The 25,683-nt window shown below is 40.2% G+C and overlaps 1 protein-coding gene across 2 annotated transcripts in view; it reads right to left on the bottom strand.

Annotated features, from left to right (window-relative positions):
- Window positions 1-23,848, bottom strand: part of LRRC2 (leucine rich repeat containing 2) — a 74,522-nt gene extending 50,674 nt beyond the window's left edge. Inside the window, exons 1-2 of one of the 2 annotated variants that reach the window (XM_084503725.1) lie at window positions 23,756-23,848; window positions 11,958-12,103 (exon numbers count right to left, since the gene is read on the bottom strand). In XM_084503725.1, the coding sequence (XP_084359851.1) occupies window positions 11,958-12,082 (125 nt within the window). In that variant the 5' untranslated portion in view covers window positions 12,083-12,103; window positions 23,756-23,848. Of the gene's footprint in view, window positions 1-11,957; window positions 12,104-13,506; window positions 13,626-23,755 lie in introns of those variants that run through there. The other variant, XM_084503726.1, reaches the window with a different exon arrangement.
- Window positions 23,849-25,683: the final 1,835 nt, after the last annotated feature.

Below are 25,683 nucleotides of genomic sequence, written 5' to 3'. Positions count from 1 at the left end.
TGAGGATATAGGAGTTCCTTGCTTGCCATTTTAGATTCTCCAACAAAATAACAAATCTAATTAACCTGATTGCAAAGAATTACTGTTGAAAAAGTTTGATGATTGCGCCTTCAAAGGACTGATCAGCTTGGAAAACAAAAAGCTTACATTAATGTGGTCAAAAATTTGAGTCATCCCAGTAACTGAAGAGTAATTGGGTTTATTTGGATAGTTCTTCCTTCTGGAATTGCCTACTGATCAGTGTCTGTATAGGAGATCTTGATGAAAAAGCTGAAGCATCTTAAGTGAAGAAATGAATTTTCACTAAAAGACAGTACTTCCTCTAAATCAGGATGAAAACTGTCACCAGAGCACTACATGGTGACACCAGTTTAGTACTCTTGAGTGATGTTTAAATCAGAATTACTAGCCATGCAATATCACTAAACAATCATATGGAATTTGTATAGGAGCAGCACAGTTAAACTGGAGCTCAGCCCAGACTAACATTACTGACAGATGAGTAACATTTCCTTCAGTTTCAAGTGGACTAATTTAATTTCAGTCCTACTGTCAGGCTCTTTAGTAGGTTGTCAAGTATTGTGGCTGAGCAGCAACTTTTATCTTTCAACCCACTTGCATGCACTAAATTAGATGTGATGTATGTATGCACAAGTGTGTAAGAGCAAAGGCAAATAACAAAAATGGTTATTAGTGCTCCATAAATACTCCCAGATTGTTACTCATTATTTGTGTTTGGGACTAAGCAATCCCAAACTGAGTTTTAGTCTTGTTTAGAAAAAAATCTGAATTGAGTATTGAGAAGGAGAATAAAGAAAAACATCAAAAATGTTGCAATTATTGCAATCATTTCAAACATGTTGCAATCCTTCCAAAAATATCATAGAATCATAGAATCATTTAGGTTGGAAAAGACCACGTAGTCCAACTTTTAACCTAACACTGCCAAGTCCACCATTAAACCATGTCAGTAAATTCTACATTCACACATTATTTGAAGACCTCCTGGGATGGTTACTCAACTACTTCCCTATGCAGTATATTCCAATATATCATAACCCTTTCAGCAAAGAAATTTTCCCTAATATCCAAGCTACACCTCCCCTGGCACAATTTAAGGCAATTTCCTCTTGTCTTATCACTTGATGCTTAGGAGAAGAGACCAATATCCACCCCACTATAATCTTCTTTAAGGTAACTGTGTGATAAGGTTTCACCTGAGACTCCTTTTTTCTAGGCTAAACAAGCCCAGCTCCCTCAGCTACTCTTCATAAGACTTGTTCTCTAGGCCCTTCACCAGCTTTGTTGCCCTTCTTTGCCACATACTCCAGAACCTCAATCTCCTTCTTGCAATGAGGGGCCCAAAACTGAACATAGTATTCAAAGTGCAACAAATCACAACAACTGAGTACATAGGAATAATCCCTTCCCTAGTCCTGTTGGCCACAGTGTTTCTGATACATGCCAGGATGCTCTTGGCCACACTGCTGACTTATATTCAGCAAACTACTGACCAACACCCACAGGCACCTTTCTGCTGGGCAGCTTTCCAGCGACTCTTTCCCAAACCTGTAGCATTGGATGGCATTTTTATGCAACAAGTGCAGTACCTGGCACTTAACCTTGTTGAACCTAATACAGTTGGCCTCAGACCATCAATCCAGCCTATCCAGATCCCTCTGTAGAGACCTCCTACCCTCAAACAGATCAACACTTGCAACTAACTTGTTGTTGTCTGAAAATTTATTGAAAGTGCACTCAATCCCCTTGTACAGATCACTGATAGAAATATTGAAGAGAACTGGCCCCAGTACTGAGCACTGAGGGACTGGGCCTCCAGCTGGATTTAACTCCACTCACCTTGACTCTGTGGGCCTGGCCACCCAGACAGCTTTTAACACAATGAAGCATACATCCATCCAAGCCATGAGCAGCCAGCTTCTCCAGGAGAATGCTGGAGGAAACAGTGTCAAAAACCTTGCAGAAGTCTAGGTAGACCACATCCATAGAATTTTCATCATCCATTGAATGTGTCACCTTGTCATAGAAGGAGATCAGGTTTGTTAAACAGGACCTGCCTTTCATAAACCCATGCTGACTGGCCTTGACTACCTGGTTGCCCTGTAGATGCTGTGTGATGGGATTCAAAATAATCTGCTCCATGAACTTCCCCAGCACCAAGGTCAAACTGACAGGCCTGTAGCTTCCTGGATCCTGCTTCTGTCCCTTCTTGTAGATTGGCATCACATTTGCTAGCTGTCAGTCCACTGGGAGCTCCCCTCATACCAACACATGCAGCATGGGAAACAAGCAGGAGAAGTTGAAAACCATGGTGCAATTTGACAAATATGACCTGATTGCTATCATGGAAATGTGGTGGGATAGATCACATAACTGGAACACTGGAATAGAGGGCTATAAGCTCTTCCGAAGAGGTAGATAGGGAAGGAGGGGAAGCAGTGTTGCCCTCTCTGTTATGGAAGGGATTGATTGCCAAGAGATGCTTGTGGGTGAAAGTTAAAGACCACACCAATAAAGGACGGCTTGTGGTTGGAGTCTACTGTAGGCCACCTGATCAAGAGGAGACTGTGGCTGAGGCATTCTTTCTTCAATTACAGGAAGCATCATGCTTGCATGCTCTCATCATGATGGAGGACTTCTACAACCCATATGTAGGCTGGGAAAACTACACAGCAGAATATAAGCAATCCAGGAGATTCCTGAAGTGCAATGAGGATAAGTTCCTGATCCAGGTATTAGACAAACCAACCAGAGAAGAAGTATTACTGGACCTGGTGCTCACCAGTGTGGACGAGTTCATTAAAGAGGTCAAGACTGGAGGCAATCCAGGCTGCAGTGACCATGCCCTGCTTGAGTTTGTGATCTTGAGGAATATTGGCCTGAAAAAGAGCACAGTCAGGACCCTGAACTTCCTATAAGTGAAATTCAAGATATTTAAAAACCTAGTGAGTGCAATATCCTGGAACACTGTCCTTATGGACAAAAGAGCTGAACAGAGCTGGCTACTCCCTAACGATGTTTTTCTCAGAGCACAGGAACTCGATGTACCCCTGTGTAAGAAAGCAAGTGTGGAGCACAGAAAACAGGGACGGCTGTGCAAGTTCTGCTGGTCAAACTGAGGTGCAAGAAGGAAATGCACAGGCAGTGGAAACAGGGACAGGTGGCCTGGAAAGAGGCCAGAGATGCTGTCTGCATGTGCATGGATAGGATCAGGAAAGCCAAGGCACAGATGGTACTTTGGTACATAGATGGTACTTTGCAAGGGGTGCAAAGAATAACAGGAAGGGATTCTGTAGGTATATTGCTCAGATAAGAGAGGCCAAAGAGAGTGTTCCCCCTCAGACATATGACAACTCATAACAACAGACATGGAGAAGGCTGAGGTACTCAACAACTTCTTTGCCTCAGTCTTCACTGCCAGTCTCAAGCTTCCCACATCTCTTGTTTCCCTGAAGCCATAGATGGGGGCTGGGGGAGCAAAGTCTCTCCCAGTGTAAGTGAAGAGCAGGTTTGAGACCACCTGATGAAAACAAACAGGTACAAGTCTATGGGGCCTGGTGACATGCATCCCAGGGTCCTGAAGAAATTGGCTGATGTAGTTGCCAAGCCTCTCTCCATCATATTTGAAAAGCCCTGTCAGTCAGGTGAAGTCCCTGATGACTGGAAAGAGGGAAACATCACTCCAGTTTTTAAAAGGGTAGAAAGGAGGACCCAGGGAACTACAGACCAGTGAGCCTCACCTCTGTGCCTGTCAAGATCATGGAACAGGTCCTCCTGGAAGCAATGTCAAGGTGCATGTAAGACAAAGAGGTGATCTGAGACAGATAGCATGGCTTCACCAAGGGCAAATCATGCCTGGCCTATCTAGTGGCCTTCTAGGACAGAGTGACTGCATTAGTTGACAAAGGACAAAGCGCCTCCCCTGTGCAGAAAGTTTGAGAGAGCTGGGGATGCTCAGCCTGGAGAAGGCTCTAGTGTGACCTTATTGCAGCTTTACAATACTTAAAGGGGTCTTATAAATAAGATGGAGAGCAACTTTTTATTCAGGGAGACAATGACTGGACAAATGGAAATGAGGGGAGATTTACATTAGAGGTCAGGAGGAAATTCTTCACTCAGAGGTTGGTGAGGCACTGCAACAGGTTGCTCGGAGAAGCTGGATGCCCCATCCCTGGAAATGTTCAAGACCAGATTGGATGAGGCCCTGTGCAACCTGATCTAGTGGGTGGTATCCCTTCCTGTGGCAGGGGTTTTGGAACTAGATATTCTTTAAAGTTCCCTGCAACCAAGCCATTCTGTGATTCTATGATTGTTCACCATTGCCAGAATCTAGACAATGTAGTGCAAAACAGTGCTTTAACACAAATTTCCTTTCATAATATGGACCTCCATAAACAAATAATCACAGAACAGTGCACTTTTTTTTTTGTACATTTTGTGTTTGATAACCTATGGATTTAGAGTGGCCATGCCTAATGGGATAAAGAACATACATGTAAGTAAAATGAAATTACTTTTCCACAGTAATGTACTGTTTGTCTCTCTTTTTTACTTTTTCACACTCAATTGCTGACTTATATCTGCACCCCAAAAACAGAGGTCCCTTAAACTATTTAATGGCATTTCTACAGTCCAACAAAGCCAAAGGGGAGACAAAGGACTGAATTAATTCCACCCAAATTGATCTGACAGAGTATCAATGATTTGATGGTAGGTGCCCGAGGAACACTTCTCCTATGAAGCCAGGCTGATTGGGAATTGTTTAACCTAGAGAAGAGAAGGCTCTGGGGAGTCCTTATAGGGGCCTTCCGGTACTTGAAGAGGGCCTATAGGAAATCCTGGAATGGACTCTTCATCAGTGACTGTAGTGATAGAACAGCCATTAATAGTTTTAAACTGAAAGGGAGTATGTTTGAATTAGATATTAGGAAGAAATTCTTTATTATGAGAATAGTGAGACAATGGACTAAGCTGTATGGGGATGCCCTATTCCTGGAAGTGTTTAAGGCCAGGTTGGATGGGGCTTTGAGCAACCTGGTCTAGTGGAAGTTGTCCCCACCCATGATGGAGGGAGAAAGGTGGGGGGGGCAGGCAGAGGAGGTTGAACTAGGTATCTGCAGGGTCCCTTCAAACACAAATCATTCTGGGAGTCTATGGTTCTATTTCAGAGGGACAGATATGAGTTCCTTGCAATATTATCTGTGTACTGTTCTGTAGAAACAGGTTTCACTCGCGAGCTGCTTTTACATCAGTTCTAGAAGATCTAAATTCCCAAAATTTTTGCAAGTTCAAGTTTTGCATTCAGTTGGTTTCTGTCACAGAAAATCTTTAGGCAGAAATAAGAAATATCTTACACATGACTGCTTAGTGACCTTGCATGAACTAAATTACCTTTTCCCAAGGCAAGCAAAGTTCCCTAGAGGTTAATTGGGAGTTTCTCCACAAATAACACACGCTACATTTCACAATATATTATCAGGTCATTTTTCATAGCAACACAGCTGATGAGGAGCTGCACAGTCTCAAGGGCATTAGTGAATTATAACCTCTTTGAGAAAAACAAGAGTTTGTTAATAATAAAAAAAAAAAAAAGGAAAAAAATAAAAAACAACTCTGTGGGTCAGATTCCAAACTCATCTGTTACACAGGTATATTTGGAGGAAAACTCTATTAATTTCAGCCTTACTTGGGAATTCACTCTGGCTGCTGGCATAAGTAAATATCTATAATATTAAATGCTGGAATGCAGTCCACAGTTTAGGAAATTGCCTTCTTTGAATATCTTTTTGGACTTAACATTTTGGGTTACAATGCTTTCCAAAATACTTTCTTTCTTTGAATTGACAATGAGCACTAGACTGTCAGAAGACCTACTTGACAGTGGTAACATTTTAATCCTTGAGTAAGGGAATACCAGAATTTGGTGACATATGCAACTCGTTGAATTAATGATATATATTTCCACAGGGAGACATTATTTCTGTTAGATATTTAATCGTAATTACAATTATAGATACTTTCAAGTTTACAACACGAAAAATGTTGTAATGTTTTTGAAAGCACTGAAAAACATCTAACTTGTGATCTGACCTTTAGAAACTGAAGGCCAGAGGTCACAGCGTGCCTCATAAAATAAACAAGATTTTTCTTATAACTGCATTTTGCATTTTATTTCCAGTATTTTTATGACTTTGACCATTACTGTATCAGCTTTATCCACTCTACAATGCCCACATCATAAGAATGAATGTGAAATTGGCCATTCATCTCAGTGAGTGAAATACTGATCACTCACAACCAGAACCAAAGCATTATTTCAGAGGCTCTTTTTTTTTCCAGGAGCTCTAAAAGTAGAATTAACTGGTGAGGAATCTGGTTGTTAACAGGAAGATACACAAGACACAAGACTATGCAAATTACAACCTAGAGGAAGAAAATAAAAATCATTTGTGAATGCATCAGATGTTCTCAGAACCTTTTGCTTCTCTGCTTCGTCTTAAATTACCTCCCAAATTCCTCCCTAAATTTCAAGTTGGTACAGGAAGATAGCAGAATGACTTTGATCATCATTAGTGGAAAAAAGCAGAAAAGACCATCAAGCTTTACCCTTTTAGCTGAAAGGATACTGACAAATAACCATAAGTGAAAACAGAAAGGAGAATGGTAGTGGATTTGTTGTTGTTGTTTTTGTCTAAATGGAAAACACAGCTCACAATGAGTTTTAACCTGTGCTGCTGACCAAAAATGTGAGAGCTGAAATTACCAGAGCATGCAAAGTTACCTTCTTTCCTTCTTACATAAAGAAGTTCCCCACGTCTGGCACCTCTGGTTTGCTTTTGTACTACTGAATTAAGAATTCATCTTTTGCATCACAGAAAACCAGAAAGAAAAAGAAAAAAAAAAGACAAAGAAAAGATGACCAAGGGGTGTTGACATTGGGACTGACCTTACATCAATTCTGAAGGCGACTGCATAGGCAGTTGGAAGTTACACACATGGATGTCTAACCATAATATTCTTTTTATGAAGACTGCGGTGGCACCCCTTGAACGAATAGCACACATAGACAGAGGTAATGTAGCAAGTTTTCTGCTTTATCTGCAACAGAATTGTACAAACTTTAAACTTCTTCAAGCCCAAATAGAATTGAATCTTGCCAGGAATGGCAAAAAGAAGTGCTTTGACAAGTACATCAATACAAAAGACGAGAGAAAACGTGGGTCTTCTGTTGAATTCAATGGGAGACCTGGTTATAGAGGGCAATGAAAAGGACAAGGTTCTGAAGGCCTTCTTTTCCTCAGTTTTTGCCAGAAAGACCAGACTCCAAGCCCCAGAGACCAGGCTGAAATGTCGGATCAAGGAAGATGTGTCCTTTATGAAAGAGGATAGGGCCAGGGAACACTTCATCAAACTAGGCATGCACAAGTCCATGGACCCTGTTGAGGTGCATCCAGAAGTGTTTTACTGCCATTAAAGATAACAAAAAACATTTTTATAAATACATCAACAAAAAAGGAGGACTAAGGAGAATCTCCATCCTTTACTGGATGCGGGGGGAAACTTAGTTACAAGAGATGAGGAAAAGGCGAAGGTGCTTAATGCCTTCTTTGCCTCAGTCTTTAGCGGCAATACCGGTTTTTCTCTGGATACCCAGTACCATGAGCTGGTGGAAGGGGATGAGGAGCAGGATGTGGCCTTCACTATCCACAAAGAACTGTTTGGTGACCTGGTACGGCACTTGGATGTGCACAAGTCGATGGGGCCAGATGGGATCCACCCAAGGGTACTGAGAGAACTGGCAGAGGAGCTGGCCAAGCCACTATCCATCATTTATCAGCAGTCCTGGCTATCGGGGGAGGTCCCAGTTGACTGGCGGCTAGCAAACGTGATGCCCATCTACAAGAAGGGCCGGAGGGCAGACCCGGGAAACTACAGGCCTGTCAGTTTGACCTCAGTACCAGGGAAGCTCATGGAGCAGATCCTCCTGAGAGTCATCACGCAGCACTTGCAGGGTAAGCAGGCGATCAGGCCCAGTCAGCATGGCTTTATGAAAGGCAGGTCCTGCTTGATGAACCTGATCTCCTTCTATGACAAAGTGACGCGCTGGGTGGATGAGGGAAAGGCTGTGGATGTGGTCTACCTTGACTTCAGCAAGGCTTTTGACACCGTCTCCCACAGCATTCTCCTCAAGAAACTGGCTGCTCTTGACTTGGACTGGCGCACGCTTCATTGGGTTAGAAACTGGCTGGATAGCCGGGCCCAAAGAGTTGTGGTGAATGGAGTCAAGTCCAGCTGGAGGCCAGTCACTAGTGGCGTTCCCCAGGGCTCGGTGCTGGGGCCTGTCCTCTTTAATATCTTCATTGATGATCTGGACGAGGGCATCGAGTGCACCCTCAGTAAGTTCGCAGATGACACCAAGCTATGCGCGTGTGTCGATCTGCTTGAGGGTAGGAAAGCTCTGCAGGAGGATCTGGATAGGCTGCACCGATGGGCTGAGGTCAACTGCATGAAGTTCAACAAGGCCAAGTGCCGGGTCCTGCACCTGGGGCGCAATAACCCCAAGCAGAGCTACAGGCTGGGAGATGAGTGGTTGGAGAGCTGCCAGGCAGAGAACGACCTGGGAGTAATGGTTGATAGTCGGCTGAATATGAGTCAGCAGTGTGCTCAGGTGGCCAAGAAGGCCAAAGGCATCCTGGCTTGTATCAGAAACAGTGTAACCAGCAGGGCTAGGGAGGTGATGTTTTGGGCCCCTCGCTACAAGAAGGACATGGAGGTGCTTGAGCGGGTCCAGAGAAGGGCGACGAAGCTGGTGAGGGGCCTGAAGAACAAGTCCTACGAGGAGCGGCTGAGGGAGCTGGGCTTGTTCAGCCTGGAGAAAAGGAGGCTCAGGGTGACCTTATTGCTCTTTACAGATACCTTAAAGGAGGCTGTAGCGAGGTGGGGGTTGGTCTATTCTCCTACGTGCCTGGTGACAGGACGAGGGGGAATGGGCTTAAGTTGCGCCAGGGGAGTTTTAGGTTGGATGTTAGGAAGAACTTCTTTACCGAAAGGGTTGTTAGACATTGGAACAGGCTGCCCAGGGAAGTGGTGGAATCACCATCCCTGGAAGTCTTTAAAAGATGTTTAGATGTAGAGCTTAGGGATATGGTTTAGTGGGGACTGCTAGCGTTAGGTCAGAGGTTGGACTCGATGATCTTGAGGTCTCTTCCAACCTAGAAATTCTGTGATTCTGTGATTCTGTGATTCTGTGAGGGAGTTGGCAGATATCACTGCAAAGCCACTCTCAAAATTTTGTGGTTGATTTTGGCAACTGGGAGAACTGCACTAAGACCAGGGGAAAGCAACTGTCACTACTATCTACATGAAGATCAAGAAGGAGGCCCAGGGTATTACAGGCCACTCAGCCTCGTCTTGATCCCTGGGAAACTGATGGAACAGCTAATCCTGGAAACCATTTCCTACCACATGAAAGAGAAAGAAAAAGAAAAAAAAAAAAAAAAGAAAGAAAGAGAAAAAAAGTCATCAGGAGTAGTCAGCATGTATTCACCAAATGGAAGTCATGCTTGACTTAACCTGATAAGCTTCTATGATGAAATGACTGGCCTAATGGATGAGGGAAGAGCAGTGAATATTGTCCTCCCATTCTTCAGAAAGGCCTTTCACACTGTCCCCCATAAGATCTTCACAGAGGCACTGTTGAAATATGGGCTGGATAAATAGGCAATGAGGTGGACTGAAAAGTGGCTAAGCAGACAGACCCAGAGGGTAGTGGTTAGTGGCACAGTCTATTTGGAGGCCAGTAACAAGTGCAGTAGTCCTTGGGTCAGTACTGGGTACAGTCCAGTTTAACAGCTTAGGTAACAATCTGGATGAGGGGATAGACTGCACCCTCAGTAAACTCACAGATGACTCAAAAGTGAAAGTAGAGGCTGATGCACCAGAGGTCCATGCAGCCATCAGAGGGATCTTGACAGACTTTAGAAATTGGCTGAAAACAACTTTGTAAAGTTCATCAAGGAGAACTACAAAGTCCTGAATTTGATAAGGAACACCACCAAACACAAGCACATCCTGGAGCAACCAAGCTGCAAAGTAGTTTTGCAGAAAATAAAATAGGAATCAAGACAGCAATGTACCCTTGCCACTACAAAGATGAATGGTGTCTTGAGCTGCATTAGGTCGAACATTGACATCAGGTCCATGGAGGCAATCCTTCTCAACTCAACACTGGTGAGGCCTCACCTGGAGTACTATGTCCAGCTCTTGGCTCCCAATACAAGAGAAATGGAGCTATTAGAGACAGTCCATCAAATGACTGTTAAGATGCTAAAACACTGGAGCATCTCTATGAGAAAAATATTGGAAGAGCCTGGAAAAGAGAAGGCTCAGTGGGGACGTCATCAATGAATATAAATAACTGAAGGGGGGCTGTAAAGAAGACAGAGGTATAGACTTCTCAGTAGTGCCCAGTGACAGGGCACTAGGCAGTAGACACAAAATGAAACACCAAACATTCCCTTTGAACATCAGAAAACACTTCTTCACTGTGAAAATGAGTCAGCACTGGAACAAGTTAGGCAGAGAGGTAATGGAGTCTCCCTCATTGGAAATCCTCACAAGTTCCCAGGACATGGTCCTCATGGTTCTTGGCCACCTGCTCTAGGTGTCCCTGCTTGAGCAGGGGGGTTGAACCAGATTACCTTCTGAGGTCCCTTTCAACTTCAGCCATTCTTTGATTCTGTGATATAACAGCTGGGACAGAAATCAGATTTAATGAGATTTCAACACAAATGACTTCACTTCTATTTTCCACCATCATGAACACTTACAACAGCAAACTTCCTCTGCCCCTCAGCTCATACCAAAAAGAAAACTTATTTTTGTTAATCTGAAGGAAGATCTTTTTTTTCTTCTTCTTCTTTATTTTCTTAGGATTATGTTTTTTAACATAGGATTTATGTAAAGATGAGAGAAGCAAGATTGTCACTATGAATGTTTTGAAGAGAAAGTTCATACAGAAAAGGCAATCAAACTGTACATTTCCCTGATCTCCTCTTAACCAAGCTGTTCTGCTGCAAGGTCAGCATAGCTGCACTGATAGTCAGAATCTTTAAGTCAGATCTTCAAAATGTTGCACCAAGATCTAGTATCCTTAAATGAGGGCACTGTTTAACATTGTGTATTTTATTTTTAAAGCATAAAGTGATTTTTATTGCTTTGTTCTCTCCTCAGAGGGGAAAAAAACGTAAGTCATATATTTCTAATATTGCCAGCACAGTGTAATATTTCAGTGTCTCTAATAGGGACATACATAAAGAAAGCAAAATATTGCTTAAAGAAACAGTAAGTTAAATATATATATAAAATAATGATTAGTGGTATAAGCTCTATAATCAAGGGTCTTTTTAATATCTGAACAACAAAAAAATCTTCTGGTAGTGTTTGGTTTTTTTTTTCTACGTTCTCTCTTCTATTCAGAAATATTTGTATATGTCCATTTATTGCAATCATTTTACTTCTCTTGTCAACTCAATAAGATTTTAAGTATTTTGCCATACTGTATTTTATGAGCATGTTTTCATGAATTCCATAGTAAAAAGCACTATAGCATACAAGCATTAGAAAGGTATGAAATGTATGATTTTTCTCTTCAGATTAAATCTTCACAGTAGACAAGCGAAATACACCATCACTAGATCACAATTTACATAGGAAAGAATGGGGCAAATGAAATACATGCATAGTTAGTACATAGCATGTATTATACTTCTCTTAAAATCCTTTATGAGAAAGCAGTATGAACTCAAGAAATCTCACACAAACACACACACAAATAAAAAACAGTCTAATAATGCTTAGTATATTCCAATATAATGGATAATAATGATTTCAATTAAAAAAAAAAAAAGAAAAGAAAGAAAGAAAATTTGGCTTACTTCTCTAATGAGCTTTTTTCTAATCTTTCTTTCTCTTTCCTCTGACGTTCTTTGTTCTTCTTAACTCGAGTTTCCCACAGTCCTCTTATGAGAGAAAAGTCAAATATTATCACCTGATGCCCCATACTGTTGACATTAAGCTTCTCCTGCAAGAAGAAGCCATCATGATCACTTTGGGAGAGAACAATGAGAAAAATAAGGGACTGAAAAATCATGTTTCGTTAAGCTTAAGAGGAAAAAAAAATCAAAAGAAATATTAACATAACATGCTTTCTATCTTACCTATTTTTGGTAGTGTTTTGTGCTAGCAGTAATTAATGTTATACACAAGGTATTTCTATATAAAATTAATGGCTACAGATAAATGTTAAATTTTCTGGAATACTTGCACTTTTCCCTGTCAAAGATGAAGACACAGTTGCAATAAACTACCAATTTGATTAAGTAACACTGATGAAAATAACTTTAAGGACTTTGTGGTTGTAGCAATTTATGTAACTAGTGTTAAAATGAGAACTAATACAGTATTTATTCATCATAAATCATGCAAAAGCACTCCGTCGTGAATTCCTACCATAATGATTTTTATGGACCTAAGTAATCCTGTCCTACTGTAACTGTAGGTGTTTATCTCTATGTCGTGGTTTAACACGGCCACCAGCTAAACACCACGCAGCCGTTCGCTCACCCTCCCCCTCCCTCTCTGGGACGGGGGAGAGAAATGGAAAGTGAAGCCCATGAGTTGAGATAAAGACAGTTTAATGAGACAGGAAAATAATAATAACAATAATAATAATAATAATACAATGATGATAATAGTACTACTAATAATAATATGTACAAACAAGTGATGCACAATGCAATTGCTCACCACCCGCTGACTGATGCCCAGCCTAACCCCGAGCAGTCCCGCCCCCTCCCCCGGCTACCCACCCCTATATATTGTTTAGCATGACGTCAGATGGTATGGAATACCCCTTGGGCTAGTTTGGGTCACCTGTCCTGGGTCTGTCCCCTCCCAGCTCTTACTGCACCCCCAGCCTGCCTGTTGGCAGGACAGAGCAAAAGGCTGAGATGTCCTTGGCTTGGTATAAGCACTGCTCTGCAACAATTAAAACATCGGGGTGATATCAGCACTCTTCTCATCCTAAGCCAAAATACCGCATTCAACCAGCTACTAGGAAGAAAATTAATTCTGTTCTAACTGTAACCAGGACACTCTGAAATTAGTTAAAAGATCTGTCCTATAACACAAAATAAAAACTTACCTTCTGCAAAGATAAGATCCCCATTTACTAGGACATGTAAATCATAGAATCATAGAATATCCCAAGTTGGAAGGGACCCATAAGGATCATCAAGTCCAACTCCTGGCACCGCACATGTCTGCCCAAAAGTTTAGACCATATGACTAAGTGCACAGTCCAATCACTTTTTAAATTCAGACAGGCTTGGTGCAGTGACTACTTCACTGGGGAGCCTGTTCCAGTGTGCAACCACCCTCTCATTGAAGAACCTCTTCCTGATGTCCAGCCTAAACTTCGCCTACCTCAGCTTAACACCATTCCTGCCGGTCCTATCACTGGTGTTTACAGAGAATATGTCATCTGCCTCTCCACTCCCCCTCGTGAGGAAGTTGTATACCACAATGAAGTCCCCCCTCAGCTTCCTCTTCTCCAAGCTGAACATGCCCAGTGACCTCAGCTGCTCCTCGTGTGTCTTCCTTTCTAGGCCCTTCACCGTCTTTGTCGCCCTCCTCTGGACACTCTCCGACGGTTTAATGTCCTTTTTGTACTGTGGTGCCCAGAGCTGCACACAGTACTTGCGGTGAGGCCACAGTACTTTAGGTGAGGCCATACCAGCACAGAGTAGAGCGTTTATCACCTCCCTCAACCAACTAGCAATGCCAAGTTAATCTCCCAACAATTCAAGAGTTAATACCAAAGTATTACAACCTGAGGCCATCTTTAATGTGATGTTAAGAACTGAGCTGAACTGGATCCCAGCTCACCAATCCTTCCCTATTCAGTTAAAAAAACAAAAACAAAAAACAAAAAACAAAACAAAACAAAACAAAACAAAAAAACTTTCTTTTCCCAAAGTTCATCACAAAGTTCTCATTCTCTTTAAAGGGGAACATCACTGAGCTTGGCCAAATAGGAACTGTATCATCTTGCAACTTGAGGAGGGAAAAAACATGCTGGAGCACCTTTAACTACCACAAGAGAAAACCTTGGATTTGCATCTTATGAAACATAGTGTGAATGGCAATATGGTGTCCCATACTAATCTGTAGGAATGGTTCAGTATCAAAAAGGAAACAAATCACTAACAAATATAAGTATAAATCTTGAGAAACAGGTAAAACAGCACTCTTGCTCTCTTGCCCGGAGTCACTGGTGAGGGTGTAATCCTCACAACACAATTTTTTTCATGAAATACAGGTACAGATCATTTCTGTCATTATTAGTTCATGTGCTGGACCACTGTGAACAAGTCTTACAAAACAGAACATTGAAGCTTTTTAAAAATAATTGTTTTCATATAGAAAAAGAGAAAAGCAAAATCAGCTATTTATACTTTGAGGTTTCCATAGATTGAGACTTCATTAGATTCCACTTTTATTATACCATTCAGTTTTCAAAAGAAAGAAAGATAGGGAGAGGGAGAGAGAGAGAAAGAGAAAGTGAGAACAAGAGAAAGAAAGAAAGAAAGAAAGAAAGAAAGAAAGAAAGAAAGAAAGAAAGAAAGAAAGAAAGAAAGAAAGAAAGAAAGAAAGAAAGAAAGAAAGAAAGAAAGAAAGGAAGGAAGGAAGGAAGGAAGGAAGGAAGGAAGGAAGGAAGGAAGGAAGGAAGGAAGGAAGGAAGGAAGGAAGGAAGGAAGGAAGGAAGGAAGGAAGGAAGGAAGGAAGGAAGGAAGGAAGGAAGGAAGGAAGGAAGGAAGGAAGGAAGGAAGGAAGGAAGGAAGGAAGGAAGGAAGGAAGGAAGGAAGGAAGGAAGGAAGGAAGGAAGGAAGGAAGGAAGGAAGGAAGGAAGGAAGGAAGGAAGGAAGAAGGAAGAACGGAAGGAAGGAAGGAAGGGAGGGAGGGAGGGAGGGAGGGAGGCACCATTGGAACATCCACTGATAACTGAAAAAGCAATCTGCCATTTTCTTTACTGGGTATTTTAAGTTTTCAGCTATTATGTTTTTCTCAGACCTGCCTGTAATAATTTTTTCCAAGCTCTACATCCTTCAGTTGGGGCTATTGAAAATGGCCCAATTTCTCTGTCCTTCTGTTATAATACTGAGGAGGAAGGGAGAAATATTCTCTCTTCTGCATTTTTCCTCTTGTACTATCATAACTGTCCCTTTTCTCTTTACATATAGATCTCTCTATAATACATAACACATAGAGGAATAATATCTTCTGAGCCAGCAAAACACTGTAATGTCCTCTGGAAGACATGTAGTGTGGATTAAAATGAATTATGAAGATGTATACCAAAAGGAAAAGTTCCTACCTGTCCACCTTATTTGTCATGTTAGTAAGAAACATCCTTAATAAAAACATCCAAATGCTAGCACAGAGATACTGATACACAGAGACTGATATTTTTGGACAACAAAATCTTCTCTATTTTAGGATGGTTAGATATCTGCTATCTTTGGTGAACATAAAACTTCTCCCATTGCTTGTTTATCCTTACAAGCATTAACAATGAAGCAAAAAATTGTTCATAGCCTACCTGGAACTGACTGCTGAGAACAGCTGAGTCAAAACCCCATTAATAGCAGTGTAATGAGAACGGTGACCTTATTCTCAGTGGAATGGTTTATCTATAATCAGACGCACCTTCCTAAAATGTTTTCACAATTAATTTATAGGAAACTGGTTATCACCTAAAATAAAGCACTCTCCTCCGTTGTCTAAATCAAGAAACACGGTAACCAGAACTTCCTCCTCACAGTAGCTGCAGTCACTCTTCAGGATCTAATTCATTTTAATAGATCAACTCATAGCACTCTGTTTTGGTAGAAGGGCTATTGCAGGAGCTGAATTGCTGAGAGACAGTGAAGTGGCAGCTGGACACTTGACCTCTGCTGGAACTAGATGGCCTTAATCAACAAAAAGTCTGAATGAACTGTGAAAGTACTCTATTTTCTTGACTTGTTCCCCGCCTTCCTGTCTCTCATGTTAAGTCATCTGTTCTTTATTGAGACACTGATTTATTATATGCTCAGGATGGAAAACTTTATACAACTTCTATCCACATATTGGATTAAACAGTGATGCATTGGAGTTTCTCTTCAATGGTAAGTCCAAGTACAAGAGGAATAGGGGTGGGAGGTGAGAGGTGTCCATCATAACTCCTGAGGACTAATCTGTTCAAAATGAACAGAGCTACAAATCCTGATTAGATCATATGGTGGTAAGGTTCTAGAAATGTTCAACAGGATAAACACAAAAGTTTGTTGCTAGCTACAGCTCAGAAAAGGCCACTCAACAAAATTCACAGAATTTTGGGGCTGAAATATGAACAAAGAGAATCAACCAGGATGGCATGAAACATGGGCATAAAGAATTAACCATATTTCTCTCCAAGTTCAGGTGCCATTCATTATGAGATGTTACAGATGTTGTCCAGGAAAGGGAGTCTGGCAAGCAGGAAGATAGTAGACTAATCTGATACCAAGAGCAGGTTCTTCAGGGTGCTTACTCATGTGTGGAAAGAATTTGAGATGGAGAAAACAGCTACCAAAAATAATTTCTATTTCTAGAACATAGAGATGATCCTATTCAAGCTCACACACAACAATTGCTTTCTTCCAATCATTGTATTAGGCCTGCACAAGAACCGAATCTATCACATTGTAGTCACAGATGGGAAGTTACCTCTGAGTTGAGACATGCCTCATTATAGACTTCTTTTAACTTCCCTTCAACTAGCATTCCACACCTGTTTTCCTTCCCATACATAGAATCTTCACAGATAATCACTATGTATATTTTACCCTTTGTTACTAATCACAGAATGTGTGAGGGGGGCTCTGGAGGTCACGTAGTCAAATTGCCACACTCAAAGCAGTCACCTATTCCAACTGCTACACTAAAAGAAGGATGTGTAGAGATGGTTGTTATACACATACTTCAGCCCTCTTCTCCCTCCAGTTTCCCCATCCTTTTGTAATTCAGCATTGCTCCTTTAACACCCCATACATGTTCATTAAGGACTAGTTTGGTCATTCTTGTGAGGATTACCCAACCCATCAACAAAGCAGTAAGTGAAAAACAATCATGATAGATAAGTAGATAGATGATAGATAAGTAGATAGATGATAGATAGATAGATAGATAGATAGATAGATAGATAGATAGAGATATTCATATACAATTTATTTCTTCCACAAGTAATAGGCAACTTTGTTTTCGATAAGGACAAGTCCCGACTATGGAGCCAGCATCTGCAAAGCCCTGCTTCATAACGAGGCAGAGTTTGCAACTTAATGCCATCTTCCTTGGGTGATATGTATATCTATACAATGCTGTGGATCATCAGCTCACCTTTCTTATATGATGTACTGTTATAATGTTCATTCAGTCTTATGAGTTATTAGTGAGATAGATCACAAAAGTAAGGCTCTTGAGTAGTGTATGATAGCACAGTGCTTTCCAGAGGGGGAGAAAAAAAAAAAAAAAAAAAAAACAGTTCTCTGTGTGCGCCTATGGAAGCCAATGATCTTATCCCTGGTCATTTACACCTCCAGAGAAGTAATCTACAGGGCTTTAACCAATATCCTTAAAAGACAACATACTGGGAAGTCAGCCTTATTTCTTGTCTAATTTTTTTCGCAATAGTTATCTCAGAAGTAAAGCTGACTATTAGGTTAAATATTTTTTTTAATGATTGAAAAGTTTTCCTTTCGGAATTAGGTACACATTACTTTTTAGGCAATATTTTTAAGTAAAATATATTTTAAGTAATTACTTTCAACATTAAAAGAGCTTTTTAAGAATAAGTATTTGCACTATGTGGCAAAGTGACACTAGAGTCTTTAACCAGTGAAACTTGAACTAACGGCAGAGATGTTTCCTTTTCTTTTTCTCATTCCTTCTTTTTATATTTTTCCTCAGAAAGAGAAAAGTGGAAGAGAAAGTGAGAACAAAAATATTATCTTTAATAATAATCATATTAAAAAATATTTTAAAAAAAATCCCTTTCAGCACTATGGCTATTGCAACATATTCTTTTCCTCAATAAGGAAAACTAGGTCATACCTAGTTTTCACCAATAATGCATACACGAGAATCCTTAAAGGTAACTTTTATCCAATCTACATTCTAAAAAAGGAATTTACTTTTCTTCCCATGAGGGCTGTGCTTTCAGTCTGAGGTACTATGTCTACAATATTTTTTCTCAATGTCATCTTTCCAGAGCCCCATGCTTTCACTAGAGAACCTTAAAAATCCCCTCTCCTTAAGAAGTCTCTCAGCCTTGCTCTACTTCAGGCTCCACTTCAACACTGAAACCAATTTTTATTTCTTTCCAGGCAATTTAATAATCTACTGCCTCTTTGGGCCAGTTGAAGCTGAGCAGATGTGCATGCTTACACAATGACACTCTGTATTGTTTTAATTCTCTGATTGCTATATGTTGTCCCTGTAAGCACTGAACAAAACAAAGACCTTTACAAATATTTTATTGAGATTTCTGGTCTTAAGAAGAAGACAGAACTATTATTTTACTATTTTGTAAAAATTTTATTCATACTACTACATATATAAATAGACCTATTAAAATCAAAGGCATTTCTTATGTGCTAAAGAATACTAACACACTTAAGCATTTGGAGGATTAGGTGAGAAAAAAAAAAATCAAAATCTTAGTGATGACACTCATTGTGTTTTCATTGAAATAATAAAACATTAATGCCAAATGTTATTTCTTGTAAAAGCATCTGCTTAAGTATATTCATGGATTACTTTTATTTTATCATTTATTTTATTTTATTGTGTAAATTGACCTAAAGGCACCCAGACAGCTCTCTAGCATCCCCCTTGGACTTCTTTCCACAGTAGCAGGACCCAGGAGCTCTAGACTAAGATCTGTTTGGTAAGGTGTTGAAAAACTACAGAATAAAAAAGAAGGCATCTGCCTTGTAACGTCTATAATCTTTATTATTTCTATGTATGGTTATTCTCAGATTTAGTATGCTACCTCCTAAAATCCCTCGCGCCCTTCAGTTACTGCTATGTCATCCCCTTGTGTTTAGCGTCCCCTGCACAAGAAGGATGTTGATCTATTAGAATGGTGCAGCCTGACCTAATGGATGGTTGGAACTAGATTTTCTTTAAAATCCCCTTCAACCCAAGCTATTCTGTTATTCTGTGATTCTATGATTTACAGGTATGCCATAGACCTGCTAGGCAATTCCCTGGCCATTTTTGACAACAGCCATTGCTGTCTTGACCACTCTGTTGTTTTTGTTCTTATTTGGCCTCTGTTACCAGAGAATTTGACTCTTTGTTTGTTGTTTTGTTTTGATGTTTAACTGGGGTTGGGAAAAAGGAGAAAAATGATAACTTGCAATACATCTGGAAGTGTAGCAAAACCGGGCAAAACTGGGCTATGCTGGACCACTTAGGCAACTTGTTTTATTTTGTTTTTGTTGTGGTGGTTTTTGTTTGTTTGTTTAAATGGGAGTGCTTTTCTGCAACTCTGTCTTTGATGCTGAAGGAGTTTCATGTAAGTTACCTGTGTGTTCAACACAATAGCATGACCTGTCTGATCTTGAAGAAGCAAACTGCTTAAGGACAGGTAAGCTAAAAGTAGCACTGAATTCCACACAGAAATCTTATAGAAGTGCACTTCAGATCATCAGTTTCATTGAATGAACAGTTTGCAACATTTCTGCCTTCATCTCAGCACCTGAGATATATAGATGCTCTGAGAAGCAACATCTTTTGAAAGGAAAGTCGTGGAGCATAGGGTAAGAGTCATCTTAGATATGATGACCACATGGCCTTCCAGAACTGACTATATCAACTCTTTTAAAGCTTCTTGCTGTTTGTCAAGGTTATCTCTGTCTTGTCTAGAGTGTGTTTAATACAGTTAGTCATATGCCAAAATTACATTTGCTTTATTATATTATAGTCTAGCCTCATCCGAACACAGCTGGTGTCAGTGTTAGTACTGGCCAACTTGCCTGTGCAGTGTGTATTCTATAGAACAAAACCCATGTCATCTCCTTAGTCAGAAAGCTGTCCAACATAGTTCCGCTAACTACTAATACAGCCAATATTAGTCTCTGTTACAATCCTTCAGAGTTTATATGGGTCTCGGTTGCCTTCAAAAATAACACTGTATAAACTTTCCATTGCTGAGTAACCAAAATATTAATGTTTTTCTTTCTTCAATTTGTTTAATGGTCTTGTTCACTTGAGCCCTTTTTCTTTCAGATAATCCATGTGGGAGATCTGCTAAGGTTTCATGAATATTACTGGCAGGATTACATAGGGGAAAGCGTGAGTGAACATGTCTCCTACGAATCCTGTAAATAATTTCTTAGGAAGTAAGCTGACTCACACATTGAATGCTTCAGAATGATCAAGTTATTTATCTCACGAGTCTTTAAATAATTCAAAAGGAACCTGACCTTTGTATACCAATTAAACACATTTTTTGTGTTATCAAGGAAAGATTAAATTACAGATGCACGATGCTTGCAAGAGCAATCGAAAGGGTGACACTGGCCACAGAATACAATTATGGTATGCTAACTGCGCAATTCTTAAATGGGGCAGTGCTACTTTGGAAGTGGGAGGGGACTGCAGAGCAGGAAGCTGTTTTTCCCTACACAGTACTTCTGCTGGTAAAACAAGCTTACTCTACACCATCAGGGAATTATTCTCCCCAGAAGTTTTGCAGGTTTATCTGTAGCTAAACCTGCCAAATGTGCAGATTTACCAGTCAGAGTTTCAGGTAAGGGACCCAAGTTAGATCACACCTCAGATCATATATGCATGCTTAAAGGGAGAACGTGTAGGCAGGGAAACCCTGTGCATCATGGCAGGTAATCCCCTAGAAGCCCTGGGTCTGTAGAGATCCAGTAAATGCTGCTGCACCACAAAGTAAATAGAAGAGAAAAGGAACAAGCTGCTTCAGGCTTAAGAAAGCAGTCCTGACACCTGGACACAAGCCCAGATGTTTTGGGAGTTTGAAATGTTCCCTCCTGCTCTCTCAAGAGCGCATTCTCAGGCAGCCAGCTCCTAGATAAACAAACATAGACAGCAACATTTCCAAACTATTTAGTAGTCCAGCTTTCACTGAAGTTAATTTCAGAAATTAGTGTATTTGCATATCACAGTTCTTAATCCTAAATGCTCTGATAAATCAAGTTATTTTTGAGTTTTCTATTTATTATATAAAAGAGTTTTTTAAGGACAAAATCTGACATTAGCCTCTTTAACACATAAATAAATAACTTTTTCATAGTTTATATACCAGAGCTAATCGAACAAATATTTTTTTCTTAACCTATTACTTATACTTCAGGTAAGAATAACTAACTATGAACATCAAAAAAAAAAAAAAAAGGTGAATATAGACATTGAAGGGCTGAGCTTGGTTTCCACACATTTTTCTAAGCATATTTCTTATTGTCCAGTGCTGCAGCACAATATCTTACTGACAGTTCTCATTAATCAGTTGGTATTCTTGATGTAAAATAACCAGTCTCACAAAGATTCCCCTTTATCACTCCAGTCTTCACATCTTGATTTTCAGATAATTTTTCACTGGGCTGTTCATTAATTAGGTCTTTAATTATGGATTAATTAGCAGCTGAATTACAGCTGAATCCTTGTACTTCAACTCTTGTAGCACTGATATGTTTACCATTAAGCATGATAGATGTCACATATGCAAGGGGATTTATTACAGATGTATTCCCCTAACACTTCAGTGAGCTGACTAATTATTCAAGGTGATTCTTCCACTGGCAATGTAGCTAACAAAACACTGGATGTCTATGACACAAAGCCATTCTTTATTTTTTCACAGGGCATTACTGAAGAGAGGTCTATTTCTCTCAAGATTGAGAGAGGTCTGATGGGGATGTATTTTAAGGTTGTTTTTTGTCAAAGGAATAACAGTGAGCTCAAAAGTATATTAAATATTTTTAAAAGTGGTTGAATCTACGAATATAGCTGTAATCAGCAGATGAAAACAATTGTCATGGGTAGTAGACAAAAAAATCCTCAAAAAGCTAGAGAATGTATTAAGAATTAGAAATACTCCAAATCAATTACTTATTCAAAGACACATGACAAATAAATTTGCGCACAGTACCAATGAACAAAACATGGAAACTTTCATATATTATTATTTTAATTAAGCAGAAAGTTACAGTCTCAGGGTTCTCAGACCTGTTTTATGTCATTGATTTTTATTTTTATTTTTTTTTTAGCAGAACCTTTAATGGACTTATTTACATTCAGCATATGGATAATGGGCTTTGGCCATCTCCAGGAAGAAGGACTACTAGAGTTATCTTTCATACACTGGCAGCAGCTTGTGGAGTTAGTTTTATGGGTGACACCATTAGAAATATTATTTTAGATTGCATTTCCTAATTGAGAATAGCAAGATAACAGAGAATAGACAAAATTTTTACTACGTCCTTTTGCTCTCTAGGTCCATTTTCCATGCACTGAACTAAGAAGAATTCTATCCTACTACCTGCATCTTCCCATGTTGCAGAAAGTGAGCAAAAACCCATGTCTGACCTATGACTCAAGCCTTTTAGTCATTTCAAATTTACTCATATGTTGAGTAAAATGCTCATAGCCTAAAAACTCAGATTACATGATTTAAGATGATAGAACAAACAATTTAGATAAGCAAGATAATATGCTGTTTTTAACTACTTCAGCAGCTAAGTTAGCTTAGCTTAAGTGGTCCAAACCCCACCACAGCTGTATTACCTCAGTTTTCTTCCCTGGCCACTGATGTAGCCTTAGAATTTTCCACCACATTCTCTCATGCCTGTAGATAGGAGAAACAGGTGGCATAGACAGCTGGGCATCCTTCTTGTAGCAGTTCTTCACCTCCACCTTTTCTCTGAGCAAAGTGAATGAAACTCTTTGGTAGGATCCTTTTTGATCCTGGCAACAGTGCTGAGTTAACTACTACCAAAAGGAGGCGAACTGGTCAGTACCATTTAGCCTACAGAAAGTAATATGTCAATGATGACAACATTTGACTTTAAATGAAAGGTTTTGCTCACAAAATATTTGGCAAGTTGGATTTCCTATACCATGTTAGATTAGCTGTAAGTGGCCTTCAGAAACTGAACTTCTATAACTCTTTTTAAGCTCCACTCTAAATTTTGACAGACAACAAAGATATATGACCAAACTACCCCAATCATTTTTTTATTGAAAATCATTCACACACCAGCATATGTCCTTGAGATGTAATAGCAAGGGTTTACTACAAATGAGTCATGGAGTGAGCAAGTAGCTGGAGTCTTGAAAGCTTTCCTAAATTATACAGTTTGGATTTGTCACAAATGTAAATGTATTTAGAGGAAAAAACATATGGGGTGAAGCTTACTATCTTTAAAGGTATCCAGCAAACACATCACTTTGGATTAATGCCTTGTATTTCAGCTGTTTTCCCATATACATTAACACTTAAAAATCCACAGCACAGTAGCAGCAGCAAAGACCTGATAACGACATTTCACTTTCACTGCTATTTCCTACCTTGACCCCACACATATGAAGAAATACAACAATCAGCAAATCTATCACTTACCTACTACTAAAGAACACGAGTGTCCAGAGCTCCTGAGTGTACTCTGTGGTTATTTAATTTGGGACACAGAGGTTGTTTATAGCAGCAGTACAGCTCGTGGCCAGCCAGACCTGTCTGAACCCCACAGCGTGACTAGCTTTCCAGATGTACTAATATGCTATATTTGTAAAGTGATAACATGATCTGTGGTCTTACAGCAGAGGCATTGGCAGGATAAAATATCTATACTGCATGACTCAACATAGGACGAGAAACAGCGGTGCTGAGGGCAGCATCTCATTTCCACCAAAGTGTAACAGAACTAATGTTATTCGTGCCTATGTATTTTCCTTGGAAAAGCAAAAGGAGAATCAACACAATAAAGATACTCAGTATTTCCCTGGTACATACTCTGTCTTCCTTCCTAAGTCTGTACAAGTGTGAGAGATAAATAGACACACATGCACACAGACACTCACTGTGCAGTTGCCATGAATGATTGATTTATAGCAAATACTACTTTTACTTGCTCATTTTTTTATGACTACTGCTGAGAATGGATGACAATATTCCTGTTTGCTGAGTGTTGCCACTGAAAAAAAATATCACTCTGGTATATCATGTCTGTCAGTGTGCCTTGAGGGCTGGCAGTTCTTTTGCGGCTTGCCGGGAGGGCTCACAGGGACTGGGGTTCCCCATGGGTGCAGCAGAGAAGGACCTGCAAGCTGGGCTGGTCCAACCTCCCCAGCCAGTAAAAGGGCAGCAGAGGTTGCACCAGATCCAGGCACCCCCATGGGGAGAATAACAGGACAGGGATGGGAATAGGAAGGGGAATGGGGCTTAGGCCAGACCCTGAGATGGGCCTGCAGGTGGGGACAGGGCTGTGGGAAGCTGCAGACCAGCACTGCTGTGGCCTCACTGGGGCAAGGTCTGATGGCCCTGGGGGCTGTAGTGAGATCCTAGGCCATGTTGAGGTGGAGAGGAGGGGGCATAGAGTGGGGCTGAATTGGCATGCTGGGCTCTGGGTAGGTGGGAGAGGCCACGGTGGGGAGGGGAGAGGGGAGTGGAGGAGGCAGGCAGGGAGAGGAAGGCCATCAGTGACCTCAGGACCTTGACGACAAATATTTGGGTCATATTCTTAGTAAAATAAACCCATTCATTCCTAATTTTAAAATCTTTCTTCGTCAAAAAATAACTTAAAAATTTTTACCTTCAACCAGAAAGAAAGACAATGCTTTTAACAGAAAGTTTCAGGTCTGTTCTTTTCAAAAATAAGGTTTTCCTTCAGAAACATTTCCAAAAACTGCTTTTGATTTAATTTCCTTTTAAGTTCAGCTTTGCAATTAAAATATCATTTAATTTTCTGATAAAGAACTGGCATTTTCCAACCATCTTTGTTTATTATTCATCACTGCCAGTAATAACAAGCATTAATTACAACAGCTGGGCTTGGCTCAAAATTCATATACCAGTTTTACATTGCTGTGTTTCCAGTGCTTGCACTGAAACCTTACTATGTTGGTACTAGCAGGAGAAAATCTGGGGGGAAAAAAAAATTGAGATTTAATCTTTCAAGTTTGTCTTCAAGCCTGGAGAAGATAATATCAGGATTCACCCTGACCTTTTTGATATAGCATGCTTCACTGCCTTGGTGGCATGCCTGAAGAATCTGCATCACAAGTCCTTACCCTTTGGTCATCTTATTTTTCACAAATATTAGTGATAAAAAGTTTATTGATCACCACTACCACATCTGAGTTGCCTAAGATGTATTTGTTGTCTCTTACATCTGCCGACCTACAAGCACATTTTTGCCAAATAGCTATCAGAGTTTTCTGTATAGAGTTTTCTGCAAGAGCTGACTAAGCAATTGGTGAGAGAAGCAATATGCATAAATACTGTGGAGCAGACAAAATGCATCCTTTGTGTTATCAAAAGCACACTCCGTA

Source organism: Aythya ferina (genome assembly GCF_964211825.1).
Source record: "Aythya ferina genome assembly, chromosome: Z".
Classification (NCBI taxonomy): Eukaryota; Metazoa; Chordata; class Aves; order Anseriformes; family Anatidae; genus Aythya; species Aythya ferina.
The sequence above is the reverse complement of the archived record's forward strand: the minus strand, read 5'-3'. Positions and strand labels throughout refer to the sequence as shown.